This window comes from Fistularia commersonii, chromosome 29 (genome assembly GCF_037954325.1).
Source record: "Fistularia commersonii isolate RoL2024-O1a breed Wild chromosome 29, RoL_Fcom_v1.0, whole genome shotgun sequence".
NCBI lineage: Eukaryota > Metazoa > Chordata > Actinopteri > Syngnathiformes > Fistulariidae > Fistularia > Fistularia commersonii.
Genome location: NC_141312.1, coordinates 338908 through 356677, shown reverse-complemented (window position 1 = coordinate 356677; position 17770 = coordinate 338908). Strand labels below are relative to the sequence as shown.

At 54.8% G+C, this 17770-nt stretch overlaps 2 protein-coding genes and 1 long non-coding RNA gene across 4 annotated transcripts; 1 reads left to right on the top strand and 2 right to left on the bottom strand.

Moving 5' to 3' along the window:
- The first annotated feature begins 388 nt into the window (after nucleotides 1-388).
- On the top strand, nucleotides 389-1240 carry LOC147216513 (uncharacterized). Its single transcript, XR_015109061.1, has 2 exons — nucleotides 389-529; nucleotides 640-1240. It is a non-coding gene; the product is annotated as an uncharacterized LOC147216513 (long non-coding RNA).
- Nucleotides 1230-5164, bottom strand: LOC147216512 (dnaJ homolog subfamily B member 13-like). Its single transcript, XM_086177186.1, has 8 exons — nucleotides 4990-5164; nucleotides 4813-4916; nucleotides 4078-4239; nucleotides 3861-4009; nucleotides 3671-3784; nucleotides 3451-3564; nucleotides 3278-3354; nucleotides 1230-3115 (listed from the first exon to the last, which is right to left on the bottom strand). The coding sequence occupies exons 1-8, from the start codon at nucleotides 5061-5063 to the stop codon at nucleotides 2956-2958; spliced, it is 954 nt and encodes a 317-aa protein (XP_086033312.1). The 5' UTR covers nucleotides 5064-5164; the 3' UTR covers nucleotides 1230-2955.
- A 308-nt stretch (nucleotides 5165-5472) lies between these two features.
- On the bottom strand, nucleotides 5473-15245 carry LOC147216511 (ras-related protein Rab-6A). 2 transcript variants are annotated; one of them, XM_086177189.1, is made up of 8 exons: nucleotides 14795-15245; nucleotides 12013-12071; nucleotides 11889-11942; nucleotides 11693-11798; nucleotides 8285-8396; nucleotides 8044-8137; nucleotides 6601-6667; nucleotides 5473-6511 (listed from the first exon to the last, which is right to left on the bottom strand). In XM_086177189.1, exons 1-8 carry the CDS (start codon nucleotides 14862-14864, stop codon nucleotides 6447-6449), a joined length of 627 nt encoding a protein of 208 aa, XP_086033315.1. In that variant the 5' UTR covers nucleotides 14865-15245; the 3' UTR covers nucleotides 5473-6446. The 2 variants fall into 2 exon arrangements, with proteins under 2 accessions (XP_086033315.1, XP_086033314.1); XM_086177188.1 differs by lacking the exon at nucleotides 8044-8137 and adding an exon at nucleotides 7514-7607 and having other exon boundaries at nucleotides 14795-15240.
- Between the last annotated feature and the right edge of the window lie 2525 nt (nucleotides 15246-17770).

Here is a 17770-nt window from a genome sequence, read left to right as displayed (position 1 = left end):
CGAAGCTTGAAGTTCTTCTGAGGATCTGCTGAACATCTGAACAACAGCAGGATCCGAAGATCTGCAGCTCATCCATCATCGGCCGCAGATGGAGTGGTTATATAACCACACACACACACACACACACACACACACACACGCACACACTTTTCCACCACCTGCTGTGGCGTGAAGATCAGGTCAGGGGTTCCAGCCTGAAGCCTCCACCAGCAGGCTCCCTGGTCTCCAGCAGCTCCTGGAGGTTCTCCTCCTGGCGTGTCTCCTCCAGCTCTTGGAGAGCAGCAGGCCGGGCGTCTCCAGAGCATGTGGATGTGATTTGGCTCCCCAGGCTTTTGTGTTTTCACCGTGACTCAGCATCGCCGTCGCTCTGCGCCTGAAGATGTCAGGAGGGTTCGTGAGGAGGTCCGTCCAGAGCCCGGGACTCCGAGGGGACGCAGAAGACCCGCCCCGCCTCCCGTCGGCCTCGGGCGCCGGGCCGTGCACCACCTTGGAGGCCTCTGCTGTGGACGTGGTGAAGAACATGGTGAAGGTACACGAACCCGGCGTCGCTACGAGGTGTGAGGACGCCGGCCTGGACACACAGAGGGGCTTCACCTTCCACCCATCAATGTTCATCCTGCTCTCTGGTCGCTTTTGTAGCTTCATGCTGTCGTTCCTGCGCCTGAGCTCCTGGACCCTGGGGATGATCATCATGTATGAAGCAGCTGAAGCGAGCCATGATGGCCGCCGGGCACAGCGGCGCCTGAGCCGCACGCTCACGGGACCTTCTGCAGGAGGCCAGTGGCACCAAGTGTCATTTTCACACACACACACGCGCGATATCTGTTTTCAATGAGTTCGCTGAAAGGAAGCTAATGCTAATGCTAACACTAGGGGTGGCTGACCGCGACGGAACTTTTGTTTTGTTTTGAACTTTATCCGGGGAAGCTGATGACCATCTGCTCTCCTGGACTCCTGTTTTAGATGAAGCCGAACCCGAAGCTTTCGAGATGTTTGTTGTCTTTTTGACTTCCATTTGACCAAATTAGCAATGTTAGCATTAGCCTCGGGGAGGCGTTTGCAGCTGCGGGCTCAGTTCCAATTGCTTCTCCAGCATTTACATCCTGATCAGTGAGAAGAAGGTCTGGGTTCTCTGGTCCACAGTGAGGTGCAGCCAGCAGAGGCAGGGGGAGGCCCAGCCTCACCCGGCGTCATGGAAAGAAACAAATGTAAAATGAAAAAATTGATTAAATGGTTAAATTTATTCAGTGATTTGTTCTATAATGTTATTTTCCACCAAACTTTTTTCCACCAAACAATTTTTAGTAATTTTGTTTCAAAATCAGTTTAAAAAAAAAAAATGTAGCATTTAAATATGAAGAAGACGTGCGGTGACACGGCAGCCAGCGGAGCCACTGTGGATCGCACAATGATTCTGCTAACTGTGCTAGCATGCTATGCATATTGCTGTCTCTGTGGATGTCACTAGTAAAATTTTCAAACACCTCAAGCACTAATATATGAACTAAATTTCCAGACTTTAGCTGATGTGTATTTTTTCGTCATCAACCGTAACATGTTTCTCGTGCCGAGCGATCGTAAAGCGTCAGCGAAGACACACTAAGTGAGGCACGCAATGACGGTGCCTCATGCTAGGGGGCGCCGCTGATCCCAGGGAGCCTTTTAATACTCGGCTAAAGAATGATAGAAGTTGCAATAGCAAGCTACTGTAAACAGTTAGCAAGTCAAGTGCAGCCATCTAGTTATTTTTCCTCTTGCTTGGCTTTATTTCCAAAATGGAGGATTACATAGCTACTGAAAGAATTTTCTAAACTGGACTTTCAGTCGAAGCAGGAGATAATAAGTAAGGGAAGACCGACGCCGGCGCTAACGGATTAGCTTCAGACTAGGAGACGGAGGACTCGGTCTTTTCAAACGGAGTGGTTCACTCCAAAAGGCTGCGGTGTGGATGTCCAGTAACAAAGAACCTTTTCTGCTTCTCCTGCATTCTTTTCTCAACTTCTGACAATCAAACATGAGCGGTCGGCCGCTCGCATTCAAAGTCAAATCGTGCTAAAAACATTGGAGATGTCCAGGATAGATTTGGCTTCGAATGAACAGCAAAGGCTCAACATCAGCTCCCACAATGCTAAGCTAAAGGAAAAGCGAGAGATTCATTCTCGGCACTGAAAAGGCTAAAAACATGCGGTCGGAACAGGAACGATCAAGGACGACTGTCTTCACCGGCCGTGATTTCTACTGAGACAGACTTTTAAAACTGAAGAAAGACAAGGACCATTTCTACAAGCAAGTTACCGATGCTTTTCTTCAGAAGCGGCGCATGGATTTCATTTATAAGTAAAGGTAAAAGATAATAATGTTTCTTTTAAATGTGCTTTTTTCTATGCTACAGTTTGCATACGCAAAGAATGCTGATATATTTAAACATGTTAACTGCTGCCAATAAAACGGTGACTAAGCTTCTCTGTGACATCAGCGCCTCAGCAGCCATCGACCTCGGCGCACGTCACCGCAGATCCACATGTCCTTCACAAAGCAGAAGCTGCCGCAGAAGATGGCGGCGCCTTCGCCACGGACGCTCTCCTCCGAGGGCCACCTTCACCTCACAAGAGCTGCTGGACATCTGGTTTCTCCACAGGCCTCTAGATGTTGCACAGATCTTCCTCCTTTCACCCTGTAAACTATATGGCTTTGACCACGCCCACTGCAGACAACCGACCAATCGCAGAGCAGTTCTCGGAACACCCCTCGAGAAGAACGCTCTGCCAGATGTGGCGTGGAGAAGAAGCTGCGGAGCAGCTGTGGAGACAGAGCTCGTGGGGGATGAGGAGGCCTTGGATCGGCTGAAGGTTCCCTCATCCCTCCTTCATGCTTTGGTCTTCTGGTTGGAGATGGTGGTGCTCCATGGAAGGAGACGGAGCGGGAGCGCCTTCATCTTCACCTCGTTGAATCTTATCAGGGTTTGAAGAGCAGCGCTCGCTCGACCAGCCGCTTCCTCTCCGCCGAGAGTTTCTCCGGGAAGCGCACGTCGAAGGCGATGACGAGGTCTCCTCTCCTGGACGGGTCCTGGACCAGAGGCATCCCTTCTCCAGACACCACCTTCCTGTAGGACGGGCTGACGGGGAGAAGAACACACCAGGAGAACGTCAGAGACGGACGCCGAGGTTCCCGGACGTTTCCTCCCGAGCGTCGTCCGAGCTCCTCCTCCGAGCGCCTCCTCCGAGGTTCTTCATCCGAAGGTCTTCAACCGAGGACCTCGGCTGAAGATCTGACTTACTGCACAATGTCGTTGACGGGGATGCGGAGGATCCTGCCGTCCAGCGTCTCCACGCTCAGAGAGAACCCGGTCAAGGCCTGGGGGGTGGAGAGCATTCTTCTCAGACCCGCTCAGACGTGTGAGGGTTCAAATCCCTCACCCAGACCTGGTCCAGAGACCTGGTCCTGACCCACCATGAGCAGGGAGACCTGCGCCGTGTAGACCAGCTCGCTGTCCCGCCGCTCAAACTGAGGATGAGTCTTCTGACGGACGATGAAGACCATGTCTGCAGGGACGCTGTTCAGTCCCTGAAGGGAACACACACACACACACACACACACACACACACACACACACACACACAGTCTGGTATCTGCCGGTGTTGAGGCGTGCTGGCAGGAGGCCCTCCCTGACCTGATCTCCCTCCTTGGAGAACACCACTCTGGTGCCGTCCTGCCAGCCGGGTCTCACGTCCACGCTGAGGATCTTCTCCCTGATGCTGGAGCTTCGTCCGTCCTCGTTCAGAACCTGGAGGCGGCAGGAAGGGAGCGGAGCTTCTTCTCAAACGGGTCTGAGCTTCTCGGGCGGACAGGTGGACTCTTACCCGCCGGCTAATCTTGATTTTTTTGGTGCATCCGTGGTAGAGGTCCTCCAGGGACACGTGGAGGTCCCTCTGGATGGGGGGGTCCTGGAGCTCTGCGGCCGGCGGGCCCAGGAGGCCCCGGGGAGGCGCCTCATCCTGGGTGTAGAACTCTGGCGGGGAGGAGGAGCCGTGAAGGCCGGCGGCGGCGGAGGAAGGCGGTCCGGGCCGGGCGTCGTACCTGCGAACGGGTTGTCTCCGCCGAAGACCCGCCTGAAGGTCTTGTCCGGTTTCCCGTGGTAGACGAACTTGGAGGTCCAGGCGCCGCCGGCGTCCACCTCCAGCGGCAGCCCGGCCCGGAGGCCCTCCTCGCCAAACCTGTCGTAGGCGGCCCTTTTCCGAGCTGCGGCACAGAGCGCACGGTGGCGGAGAAGATCCCGGTTCTGACACGTGACGGGACTTTGAAATAACGTTCATCGAATCAGAACCGGAAGCCACGGCTTTGAGAACGCAGCGCGTGCGTGGAGTCGTCTCACGTCGTGATGCGTTCAGGGACCAGAGGTTGGCGTCGACCGCCACCTCGTGGTCACGGCCGAGCGAGACGCGGGCGGCGGGAGGCGGGCCGTCGCCGCTTCCTGAAACTGACGCGCACATTTGCGGGAAAACAGACATGAAAGTCTGACGCCTTCGCTTTTCCTGCCGCTGAAAACAAAACCGCCGCGACAAATCTCGGTTTAAAGGCTGACTTTTCACCTTTACAGCGACAATCAATCAATCAATCAATCAATCAATCAGGATTCAAAGAGTTAAGCTATAGATCTTACAAACACATCGGTTCCTTCTCTTGTAAACTCATCATCTCCCACCACAGGTGCGCTCAGCTCTTAACCCCGAGTGGACGCGCACACGCACACGCGCACACGCACACCCGCCAAGCCTCGATAGGACGTATCGATCGGAGTGTGCGCGCACTCACGGTCGCTGAGCACCTCGTAGGCCTCCCCGAGCCGGAGGAAGGTGTCCTGCGCCGCGGCCCCGGGGCTCCTGGCCGGGTGGGAGTGGAGCGCCAGGCGGCGGTACCTGCGTGGATCGAGTGGGAACATGAACACGAGGAACCCCGCGCTTCACGACGCGCCGACGCGCCCAGACTCACGCCTGCTTGATGTCCGCGTCCGAGGCGGCCCTGCAGACCTGCAGGGTCCGGTACAGATCCCCCGCCGCGGCCATGGGAGGTCCACCCGAGGCTGCACGGTGACGGTGTGCGTGAGTCGCACGCACACGCACTCACCGCGGCGAGTGTTTGGGGCGCCTTGCCATGGAAACCCCGGCCGGGCAAACTCTCGCGAGAGCTGAGGCGGTGGGATGACCTCCGCCCGGAAGTGGAATTGTAGTTCTTTGTCATGGGCGGGAAATGAAATGGTTCCATGTCTGTGATTAAAAATCTGAGTGGAGCCACGAGGCGCTTCCACTGGAAGCTTCCACAGGGTTCTTCCACTGGATGCTTCCACAGGGTTCTTCCACTGGAAGCTTCCACAGGGTTCTTCCACGGGCCTCCCAGAAGCCTCCAGGACCTCCAGTCCTCCCCCTCCAGCTCGGCGGCTGCTTCACGCTCACAAATCAAACATCCACCCACCGGCAGTGACAAGTGTATTTTATTATTTTTCTTTAAAACTTCCCGGACAGACGCGAACACGAAGGACGTCTGTCGCCACATCCGACTCTCCTAGAGATTCAGGCTAAACTGCAGGAGCCGGCGACGGAAAAGGAAGGGCCGCTTCTGTTAGACGGGATCACACGGACGCAGGACTCCAAAGGAGGGTATTAAACAGCCTTACAAAAGAAACCCGGAAGAAATAAATATTACAAGTCATCGTGGATTAAATACGGGGTAGAATCACTAACGGAAAGACGGACGCCCCGAAGAAAAAGAGGCCAGAATGAAAGCGAGGATGAGGCGTGGAGCTCTGAAGGTCTAAGGTTACAGGATCTGTCAGGAAGTCTCAGGTTCTACCGCCGGCAGGTTAATCTACGCTTAGTCTCAACAACAAACCCGGGGGGCCAAACACCGGAGGGCAGGAAACGGATAAAAAAAAAAAAATCAGCCTTTGTGATGGAGGTGGTGGAGGTGAGGGTGGCGGCGGAGGTGTCATCCAGGGAAGGGGTCCGCTCGCCGGGGGTCTGACCGCCGCCACCAGGGTTTGGGGAAAGGGTCGGGTCCGGGCCCCCCGGGGCCCCCCAGGATCCTCTGAGGGGTTCGGGGTCCCATCAACTGATGCCCGCAAACTTTCCCCAAACACTGCCGTCAGTGTGTGTGTGTGTGTGTGTGTTTCAGCTGCGCACGGCGAGGACACTTCCACCGACTCCAACACTAATTTGCATTCCTTTCCAAACAGCCGGCGCTGGAAGAGCGTCTCCCAAACTGTCACATTTGAACTCTTCTGCCGCTCTGCCACCGCCTTCCTAACGTTTGGTTGGAAAAGTGACGGTATTCCTGCCTTCCTCCTCCTCGGGGCCGCCCCTCCGGCGAGGGGGGGGTTAGTGTCGTGTCGGGCCGGAGGCGGCGGGGGGGCGGACGTGGTGAAAAAGGGTGGCGGCGGAGAGAGGAGGTCATTAGCAGGAGCAGCCGCCCTCGCTGATGGGCTGCTCCGGAGGTTTCTCCAGCTTTATGTCGATCACTGGAGGCGCCGAGTCAAGGAAAACCAAAACACAGGAAGAACAACCGTGGCAACAACAGCGAGGAGACCAGCGCGGCGGCCAAGGATACTGTCCTCTCGGTTCTTGTCCTGCGTGGTGTCCATGCCGGGCAGGGCGGCGGCCACGCGGCGGAAAAGCTGCGGGGGAAGAAGAATCAGAAGCCTGGGGTCAGACTCGGGTCCGACTCGGGTCAGACTCGGGTCAGACTCGGGTCAGACTCGGGCGGAGGCGGCGGGCGAAGCGTGCTAGCGTGCGTCCTGAGCCGGTCGCCCGGCCATTCACGCCGGTTACGAAGGATCGCAGAGCCCTTCTGCCCCGCGGGGCTCCGAGGACCCGTGAACCCCAGAGCGTGCACGTCAGGACCCGAGCCCACCCGAGCCCACCCGGGGCACGAGCGTGGCGGCGGCTCGGCTCCATGCAGGAGAGGAGCGGCGCCCCCAAGCTTTCCGCCCGCCTTCATTTAGCTTTGGACAAGACTGGAGCCAAGATGGCGGCGGAGAGCTTGGGGGACCATCACACCTCTGCCAGGACATGCAAAGGCTGAAGGGCTGTTTGCCTGCCGGTCATGACCCACACACACACACACACAGGAGGATGGAGGCTCCTCCTCTGTGAGTGTGTGTGTATGTGTGTGTGTGTGTGTGTTAGGGGGCCATACACCCACTTTCAGCTGTTTAGCTTAGCATAGTGAATGGATATCCTTTGTAGCTTTGCGCTGACGGGTCAAACATGCACTCGCATCATTCCTAAACAGTCCTGTACACACACACACACACACCTCATGTTACTGTAAGTGTCATGACAAAAAGCCAAGTTCCCAGTAAGGTTGGCGCATGGCTGAAGCACACAAGGGAATGACACGTGTGTGTGTGTGTTGAGTGCCAAATCAGGACGGCATGAGTATGATGGAGACACAAACACACACACCACTCACACAAAGACAGGCAGGCACACACACACACTCCCGGGTGCACACGCTCTACCTGTTTCACATTGTAGCCTGTCTTTGCACTCGTTTCAATAAACAGAACATTCATGTCTTTTGCTCTCTGCTCTCCCTCCTCTGTGGTTATCTGTCTGCCGACACACACACACACACACACACACACACACACACACACACACACACACACACACACAGGGGAAAGAGTACAGACTTATTATTTAGCAGGGGACTGTAGAAGTCGTGCCCCCCCCTGGCTGCTGCCGGTGCTCCCCCACAGAAGCCGGCGTCTGCCAGGCCAGCTGGAAGGCCTCCAGAATTCCAGACTCCCAGACTTTCAGACCTCCAGGAACAGGAAGCCGGGGTCTGGGATTCGGGGATTAACGGATTCAGTGGCGGCTGCAGGGCTCCCACACTGGAGCAGAACCCCTTAGCTTGGATTAGATCTCTCAGATGCCCCCCCCCCCCCTCCCACCCCAGGGGCAGTAAGCCCCCCCCCGGCTTCGGGGCCGGGGTGCAGGCGGCAGCGGCTCAGGAGGACCACGGGGCACGACTGGCACGCACGCTTACCTGCTTGACGTTGTAGCCTGCCTTGGCACTAGTCTCAATAAACATTACATTTAGCTCTTTGGCTTTCCGCTCGCCCTCCTCAATAGAGACCTGCCTGCGGTGGACAGAGGGGTGAGACAGGCAGCCAGCGGCAACACACTTCATCAAACCGTCGGCTAACGGGGAGACGGGCGCCGCCACGGCTCTCCGCCCGCGATGGGACGGGGCGGCGGAGGGGCGGCAAAGGGGGGGGGAGGGTTACCTTTTGTCCGCGAGGTCTGTCTTGTTTCCCACCAACATGATGATGACGTCGCTCCCTCTCTCCGTCCTCACGTCGTCGATCCACTTGGTGGTCTGCTGGAAGGAGTTCACGTCTGGGGCGGCGCCGGACAGGAAGCACAGCAGGGAGACACGGGAGCAGCCGGTCAGGAAAGAACGGACACCGCAGTGCTCACAGGAGTAATCTGGGTGATATCACTGATAACCGTTTACGGCGTCCTCAACGTACGTTTCCTGCTGACGCCGCCATCTTCCATAAACGTATTAAGAGAGTCTCGTTAAAAGGGTGTCAGAGAGGAGGATGCTGAGGAAGCTCCTCAGCATCATGGACGTCCATCACCCCCTGCATGGACACTGACATCCTGTCAGAGCTCTTTCAGCCGTAGACTGATCCCACCAAGGAGCTCCACTGAACACCAGGAGGTCTTTCCTACCTGAGGCTATCAGACTTTTTAATTCCTCTTCCCTTCAGCCGAAGGCAATCTTCAAATCTTTGTACTTAAGACCTTTAAACACTTGATAGCCTTAACCTTGACAATTTATATTATTGTATTTCTTATTCTCCCTCCTTCCTACTATTATCTATTATTGTTGTGTTTTTGCTTGAAACTCTGGCACAATTTCCTTCAGGATAAATAAAGTTGTTCTCATCTCATCTCATCTCAAAATGAATTTTGCTCAGGAACTATGCGGTGAGGGAAGCGTTCTCACGCCACCCAGCGCCAGGAAGTCGTCTTCCTTTCCATTCGCCAGATCGGACTACAGACTACATTTTGTAAATAAAAATGCAGTTCCTATATTGTCTGCTAGGACGCACAGTTTGAGTCAGTGTCAGCGACACGGCACAACACCGAGTGACTCACAGCTGACAGCAGATGGCAGCGATGAGGCTTCCGGGTCTGTAAATCACATTTTACTTCTTGTTAGTAATGGACTTGCTTCTCCTTCGGCCCCGACGCCTTCATTGTCAAGATGTGGTTGTGAAACAGAGAAAAGCGGACATGGACTGAAGGGTTTCTAAGAAAAACGGACCGCTTCTTATTTGTCGGTTGAGGTAAATAAGAAACCTGTGCGTTCAGTTTTGGTGCTCAAGGAATATAATCTTGGGTGCCGCTATGAGACTCACCATGGCGAAAAATACAACAAGATGCCCGGAAAACTGAGAAAACTGAAGATAAATGAATTACAGGTGGGTTTGAGGAAACGGCAAAAAATCAAACCTAACTATATCTACCTCAGCAGAACTCACCGTTGTTCATTGTTGTCTGTGACTAATTATTGATCATCTGGTGCACTTTGCACCGTGGGTCTGAACGTAACGCTGTGTGTGTGTGTGTGTGAATATATGGCAGTATTGACTTTGACTCGGTTTGACCGTCCTCTCAGCGAGGCTAACATCACCCAGGTCTTCCTCACCACGCTGAGGTAAGACGGCTGAGCCGCGACGCTGCACTAAAGCACTTCTTCGATCTTTGTCAGGAAATCGCACCGTTCTTGGAGAGAAAAGGTAAAGCGGTTATGGAATGACGACGCAAACAGTGGGCGCGGGACCTTGCATTTCTGGCTTTAACAAGCCGAACAAAATGTCACGAGGGCGCAAAAGACTTGTCGGGCAGTATTAGGAGAGCATCGGTGCTTTCCAGTGAAAGCTCACATTCTGGGAGCAGCAGCTTGCAGGTGATGACACTGCCCACTTCCCCCGAGTGAGAGACGGATGCGCGTCGAGTGCGAATGCCGAAACGAGACCGCGCAAAGACGAGACGGTCGGATGGACGTGCCGGTGTGAGAGACGATTCAGGTCTTTAGCAGACTGCAGAGAGAATCTGTGGTTTATCAATCAGCGTTCGGTCAAAGCTCCTGACGTGCCCTCTGACATGCAACTTAAAATATCTCCTTCCAGGCTACCCTAAGTTAACAACACCGGCCGCAAACGTGTTGCGTATGTTTGGGACGACCTACCGCTGCGAGCACGTTTTCTCAGTAACAGACATGAATAAAAGAGCTCACACATAACGGACATTGTGAAATTGTCCGCGACTCAGGACGTGATGCACTTGTGGAGGCGAGAAGATGACAAGTGTCAGGAGCCAAATACAAAGCAGGAATGAATCCTGAAAAATGCTGCTTTAAACATGGTTTGCGCTACTGAAAATACCTTTTCTAACGCATGCTTCCGTGTTGCGTTTTGTGTCTATTTTTTACATTTCATACATAAACAAGGCAACACGTATTCTTAATTGTCTGCACAAAATAGCTGCCACTTAAGATGTAAAAGTGTACAGACTTAATTTAGGTTTTCAGAATAGCTTTTTTTTCCCAGGACTATGTCTTAGTTCCACATACCTGTGACTAAATATCACTGTGATCAGTTGTGATGAACAACACACACAAATAAATGTTAAACTGAGGCAGAGCGTTGTTGACATTGCACTTTTCTTCATGAATCTCAGGTTGATTGTCGTACACTTTTAAAGGAAGAGTTGATTACATTAAAAGATCTTTATCATTTCCCTGTTCTCCTTTACGCCAAAATAAAGGCAACACTTGGACTTTGTGTTTCTTCAAGTTAGTTACGCTGTGATTTTACCGGTCGGGCCCCTTCACATCAAATGAAGCCTTATGCTGCCGCCGGACCAGAATGAGTTTGCCAGCCCTCAGCTGTGCTAACTCTGCCCAGACAGAACCTAGAATCTAGATTCTGACTGTGTTAGCGTCGCTGAGGGACACGAGTACTTCTGCAAGTCCAGACTTACGGCCAAAATCATGTTACGTGGCACCGTAGGAATGGAACCCCGACGCAAGTCGAGGACCTTCTGAAATCACTGCCAACTTCATCCTTATTCCATCCAGATTAAAAAGACTGATGTGCAGATGCGACTGACTGGGAAATCTACTTCTGTGGTTTCTGACCATCCTCAAATTCAGCTTATATTCCACCTGATAGAATGCAGTGTGTGTTTGGGAAGTGAAGCGAGGGCCCGAAGAGGAGCGTGAGGAGCGTGAGGAGCGCCTCTGTCCACAGCCCACGACTCAGAGGAACCAGGACGGGTTTGGGGAACCAGGACGGGCGTGAATGAACGTCTGCGGCTCGACTGTAGCTCGACGGCGCCAGTCCGTCTGGAGCAGGTCTAAGCACCTCACTGTGTGCGCAACCCACGCTGAGCTCACAGGCTCTTATCTAAAGTCAGCACACCTCACTAACATGTCCCTGCTTGGACGGCTGGATATGCCTGCAGGCCCCGTGCACCGCCACGGGCTCCGTGCACCGTCACGGGCCCCGTGCACCGCCACGGGCCCCGTGCACCGCCACAGGCCCCGTGCACCGCCACAGGCCCCGTGCACCGCCACAGGCCCCGTGCACCGCCACAGGCCCCGCCCACCGGACACCTACTTGTGATATCGTACACCACCACGGCGGCGGCCGAGTCCCTGATGTAGCTCGGGATGAGGCTCCGAAACCTCTCCTGTCCCGCCGTGTCCCAAAGCTGCAACCGGATCTGAGGGGGATATCAACCTTCACTTGGCATCGACACAGACAGATAATAGATATGTAACAAAACACACACACACACACACACTTTACTCACTGTTCTGTCTTCCAGGTACATAGTTTTGGACAGGAAATCAATCCCTATCGTGGCCTGAAATTGGAACAGGTTATTAGATGATGTCATGTGACCTGGCGCTCGGCGGCCCGAGGTGGTGTCTCACCTGGTAGGTGTTGTCGAAGCTGTCATACATGAACCTGGTGATCAACGAGGTCTTCCCCACTGCAACACACACACACACACACACACACACACACACACACACACACACACACACACACACACACACACACACACACACACACACACACACACCTGCAGTTGGTCAAAGGTTGACAGGTGGGTCTCCTGGGGCGGGATCCATCATCATGATCACCATCATCTTCTGCACCCTCAGGTCAGTGACTCACACACGTGTCCCAGAGAACAGAAGCAGGGTTGCGCGGCGGCCTGATGCCTCCACGCCCCGTCACAGGTGATTCAGCCATTCATCACAGGACATGAATTTGCACCGTGCTGACGTTCCTCTAGGAGGTGTGATACCTCGCTGTTCTCTGGGGCCGTCCCTTCGCTCTCCGGGCTCCGGCTCCGCCCGGCCCTCAACCGGTTCAGTGGGTCTGAACCGTAGGTCGGCCTGCTAACACAGTCGACGGTTCAAAAACCAGCTCCGGAGAATCCAAACCCAGAGTAGGTGTGGAGACAGCGATGCCGGAAACAAAGCGGGAGTCATTTGAGTAGAATGGCGGCTCCGGGCTGTTTCCAGGCCCGGATTCCCAGCGTCTCAACTCGTCTGCTCCCGAACCCCCCGCCCCCCTCGGCCCGCCATCGCACAGAGCGCTCAGCCCGCCGGACAGCGGACAGGAGCGCCTACGCAGCTGCTCATATCAGTTACAGCGTGTCAGAGGCCACGCGGCTGTTTGCACAGTCATACCGACAAAAATGTCTGCCGGCCGGAGGCCCCAGAGGCCCCGGAGGCCCCGGAGGCCCGAGCACGTCGGGTGCGCCCTCACAACCCGAACCGTCCCGACACAGTGTGGCTGAGCTGCTTTCATTCTGACTGACGTTTGTGAAAAAACCAAAGCAATAACAGCGTTCTCCTCCTTTGCAGGGCTTATCTCCAGGGCACACCGGGAGCTTGGTCCCCGTCCAGAGGTCAGCCTGCAAGCCAGCCTACCGTCACCCCATCCGACACTTAGCGTGTCATCGGCCGCTGGATAAGCAAAAGTAAACAGAGGAGTGAGTGAGTCTTTATTCAAATCGCCTCCCTGAATATTTCCCTTGTACTCGACTTTCCGGCGTCTTTCCTGTGACCGCACCTCCGCTGCGCTGCTCTCCGGGACTCGCCAGGGATTAAATATTAACGGGGAAATGGTTTATTCATGACGACGACAGCGATGCTCTGGCCGAGCTCGCTGTGAAAGACACGACATTAAACCAACGAGATGGTGATTATCAGCCACGCCGGAAGGTGCCGGGCTGTGTCTCCAGCCGGTGGACCACCAGAGACCACCAGAGACCACCAGCCTGACGCCAGACAAGACAACACCACCAGACTCGTGTCCTGGGGTGCAAATAAGAGTGAACCTTACAAACAACTCCTATGGTTCCCAGAAAGTTTTCCTCACACGTCACAGGAAGTTGGAAGAAATATGAATAACAGAGGTGAACAGGAGGGGAGGAAGGAAAGGAGAGGCCAGTGATACCTGACCGATGGCAGTGGATTATTTAACGTCCCTGCATGCGAGAAGCGTCTTCCGGTTGCACCGTGCTGGTGGAGAGTCCTGGTAGAAACAAGGCATCTCAGTGTGCACTTCATTTAGTTCAACAAGGACGATGCAAGAAATCAATCGGTAAATGACCTGCAGCTGATCCAAAAGGTGGGAACAGAGAAGCTACTTGGAAAACAAGTTACCTCAAAACTGACAAGCTGAAGATATGCAAGGGAACCTTGGATCTGTACATAGAAAGATAGTTATTACCTGAGAGGGCTTTAGATCAAGGATCCAAACAACCACATCCTGTCTCACTCTTAAACACACCTTCTGCATGTCCAATAATCCATCCAAGCAGAAGGGGATTAAACTGCTCCTCTCCAGTTAACAAAATATTGCCAACATCCACACCCTGGTGTGCAGTTGATCTGGATGAGGAGGTCTGTAGATGGACTCAAGGAGGACAACAAGAAGAAGGTGGTTCTTCTGTGGGAACTGATGAGAGGTGAAACGTCTACAAGGGAGGACTATCAGGTCCAGGTGGTATGAGAAGAAGATCTCGACAAGAACTGGCGATGGCCTGGATGACTGAGAACCTCCAGACAGGAAGAGGGTGAGCTTAATAAATGTGAGACAAGTCAGTCGGTTGTAGAGTTTTTTAATTGTTTGGTCTGTTTTCGTATCCAGGTTTGGATCCCCGCACCGCCCGGGCCCAGCCTCCGGACTCCAGGCTCGGGGCCCCGGGGAACCGTTGGAGCGGATCGGCCAAACAGGGCACGGTCACCGGGGAGAGGTGGAGGAATGCCGCCGGGCGGGATGCGCGGCCCGGGACGGGTGAGAGAGCCCGACCGGCTCAGGCGCCACGGACGAAGGCGTGGAGTTGCCTTTCCACGCCGGCGCCTTCGAGCGGAGGCCGAACTTCGGCCAACTGTTCCCCACTGCGACCGTTGAGACGGCGCTCCAAACCGCCCGAAGTTATCCCGGACGCGCAGACGGAGGGAAATGAGAGGAAACATCGGTATATCAACCGAACCGGAGCCGCCATGAAGCAGATATTTGACCGCGACCGGGCGGCTAGCGGCGGGGTGAGTTAGCTAGCTGCCGCGGCGGCGGCTGGAGATTATCACCCGAGCCGCTGCGTCGGAACTCCAGCCCCGGCAGCACTTTGACCGGACGGGTCTCCGGACGGGACCCGGGCGCCGACTCGGAACTCGACTTGACCGGGACACTCACCGCTCTGCTCCCCGAGGAAGACCAGTTTAAACTTCCTCAGTGGGTTTCCGAAGTCCCCGGCCGTGGACATGGTGCGGCGGTGAGGCGCTGCTACTGCGGCGGCTGCTGCTGCGGCGGCGGAGGCGGCGACGGCGGGTCTCTGCGGGAGCTCCCCGGCTAGCCGGCTAGCTAACCAGCGGGTGTCGGGTGTCGAAAGTCCGGGATCCCCGGGGGTTCTCCTGGTCCGCCGGGCCGTCCGAGCAAGGGAACCGGGGTAGCTTCGGGTTCTACGGCGGCTCCTCGAAGCTACGAAACACTTTGGAAAAGTCTCAAACTACCGCGGGCAAGTTAGCACTGCTGCCCCCTGTGTGACATGTCTGCCCGGCACCAGCTAGCTGCCAGCTAGCCGCCCCAGGCCACTCGCTGCCGCGGCCGCCGCTTCTTCTTCGACGGAACCAACAACACTCACAACTTGCGTCGGTGACTGCGGGTGCTGCGGGCCGCGGTGCTGCCCCCTAGCGGCGGGATGGCAGCATTACACCCCGCGCTCATCCGAGGCACATCTCAATAACGCATCTTACTAGAAGGCGCCTGTCGAGGCGATCGCGTTCGGATAAAGCGAATAAAGTGAATAAAGTGGCTAAAGCGTCCGGATATCGCGTCCAAACGGCTCATCAGTACCGTTTCCCCGGCGCCGCTAGAAATCCGGAGGCCCCGAGCCGCCAAGCAGGGCTATGTCCCCGGGTGGCCACAAGAGGGCGCACTCGCATGACCACCGCGCAGCCGCTGACGACTGGGAGGAAAATGACCTTTCAAAAGGATTTAATACTTTAAGGGAAGAAATATTAACATCACCATCGTTGATAAATGATTACTTCGATAATGTTCATGCAGTAAACATGACTCTGATAACAATTGGACTTCTACCTTCATCGTGCACATTTATTTCAAACGGCCGTGTATTTATTGCAGTTATTTGGTTTATACTACACTACAACATGCTCGTCCTGACACCACGGACCGTCGACTTCTCCCACTGTAAGTAGGAAGCGCAGTTGGTTTATTGTGTCATCTTGAATATTTATAAATAAAATTGTCGCTGCCAATCAATCCTGTTATATTAGTGACGTACATACAGTACATATCTGCACGTGTATTTACATTTGCACATCCATTATGTGAGCTCGTTTTAATCGCATCAGGCACGAAACCCTTGAGAGCGGACGTGGTCGCTGGGGCTGAAAGCGGAAGTCGGACTTGTTTGGATGATCATGTCACACACAATTTAAGGCCGGGCCTTTGTCAGGTTTATTAAAGGAGCTGCTTTGGTGCTGATGTGATTGATGGTGACCCCCGGCTCTTCAAGCAGCTGTAAGACAGAAGGCTGCAGCCCCGTGGCAGAGGAGAGGCCGCCTCGGTTCACTGTCATTACAGAGATAATGAAAGGGTTCACGGGGTAAATATATTACCGGGTTTATGGTCGACAAATCTTCTCTCGCCGTTTTATAATCATTTTGGAAGCTGTAATTCGCGGCGCTGTTGACCCTTGTGTATGAGTCCTATCTGCAATAACCTCCTCCCCTTTTCAAGCCAGAGGGAATGAAATTGCAGTCCGTCTTTTCAAGGACACCCCAAAGATCTCCGAGATCCCGCGGACGTCCTGACGCCTCACCCGCTCCTTGTATCACGCCGAACACGCCACACGCCAGGAACGCAACACCGCAGCCCGCCGACCACGTCACAACATGATGCGATCCCTTACACACAGCAGCGTATGCCAACACACAATCATCTCACACACTCCCGGCCCCACCACATTCATTTTGCCATTTCCCCCAAATCTCTCCGTTCCCTGCACATTCAGTGTACGTTCTGCAGTGATTGGTCCAGGCCACAAACACACACACACACACACACATGTTTGAGGGCAGCTCTAAAATGTGTTTACACTTCATGAACAGCTCCTTGGTGGAAAATGCCCCCCCCCTCCGGCCGTGTGATGTATTAAAGTAGAAAGAGTGGCGGCGCTCCCACATGAATGAATGTGTTAGTGTGCGCTGGATGTGTGTGTGTCTGGGTGAGTACAGTAGTGTTGGTGCAGCAGCCTGGCTCTTCTGGGTCAGTGAAAACACACCTGCGCCCCCCCAGCGCCCACAGCTCCGGCCGGCTGAGGCTGGCGTTCAGCTGCTCTCTTTGTCACCAAACTGAAGCCGTCCTCCTCTACTGCCCCCCCGACGCCCCCCCCCCCCCCCCCCCCCGACACCCTCCCCTCCCCCGCCCTCCTCAGTAGCTCCTCCATATGTCCTCTGGAAGGAGACCCCATCTCCCACTGCAGAAGATGCTGAACCGACAAAATCCTCTCAAGCACTGCTGTCTCCCCCACTTTATCTCCCTGCCTCTCTGCACACACACACCAGAAACACACACACACACACACACACACACACACACACACACACACACACGCGCGCGCGCGCGCAGGGGTTCCTCACGTGTGCCTGCACACACTGGAGAGGGAATTGATCACCAGCTCATTGAGGAGGTTGTGGATCGGCACTTTGATATGTGGATACAAACACACTGGATTTCTTTCTGTGTGCGTGTTGGTGTCACACACACACACACACACACATAGACACACACACAACCATCAGTGTGTGTCCGCTGTGTGACGGAGGCCTGCTCTCCACGCCTTTTGCACACACAGATTACTCACCTTGTTCCTGATGGCGCTCCGTCTGGGGTCAAAGTCTCTGACAACCATCTTCTTTGTGGATCTGTGTTTCTGTCATGGCGTTGCAGAGGCCAGCTGCTGCTCCTCCTCCTCCTCTCAGCCAGAAGGTCCCTGCTTGGATTCCTGTGTGGAGTCTCCACGTTCTCCCCGTGTCTGCGTGGGGTTCCTCAGGGTTCTCCGGGTTCCTCCCTCTGTTAAAAGACATGGTGGAGGTTCACCGGAGGCCCTACGTTGTCCAGACGCGTGGATGAGAGGGTGAATGT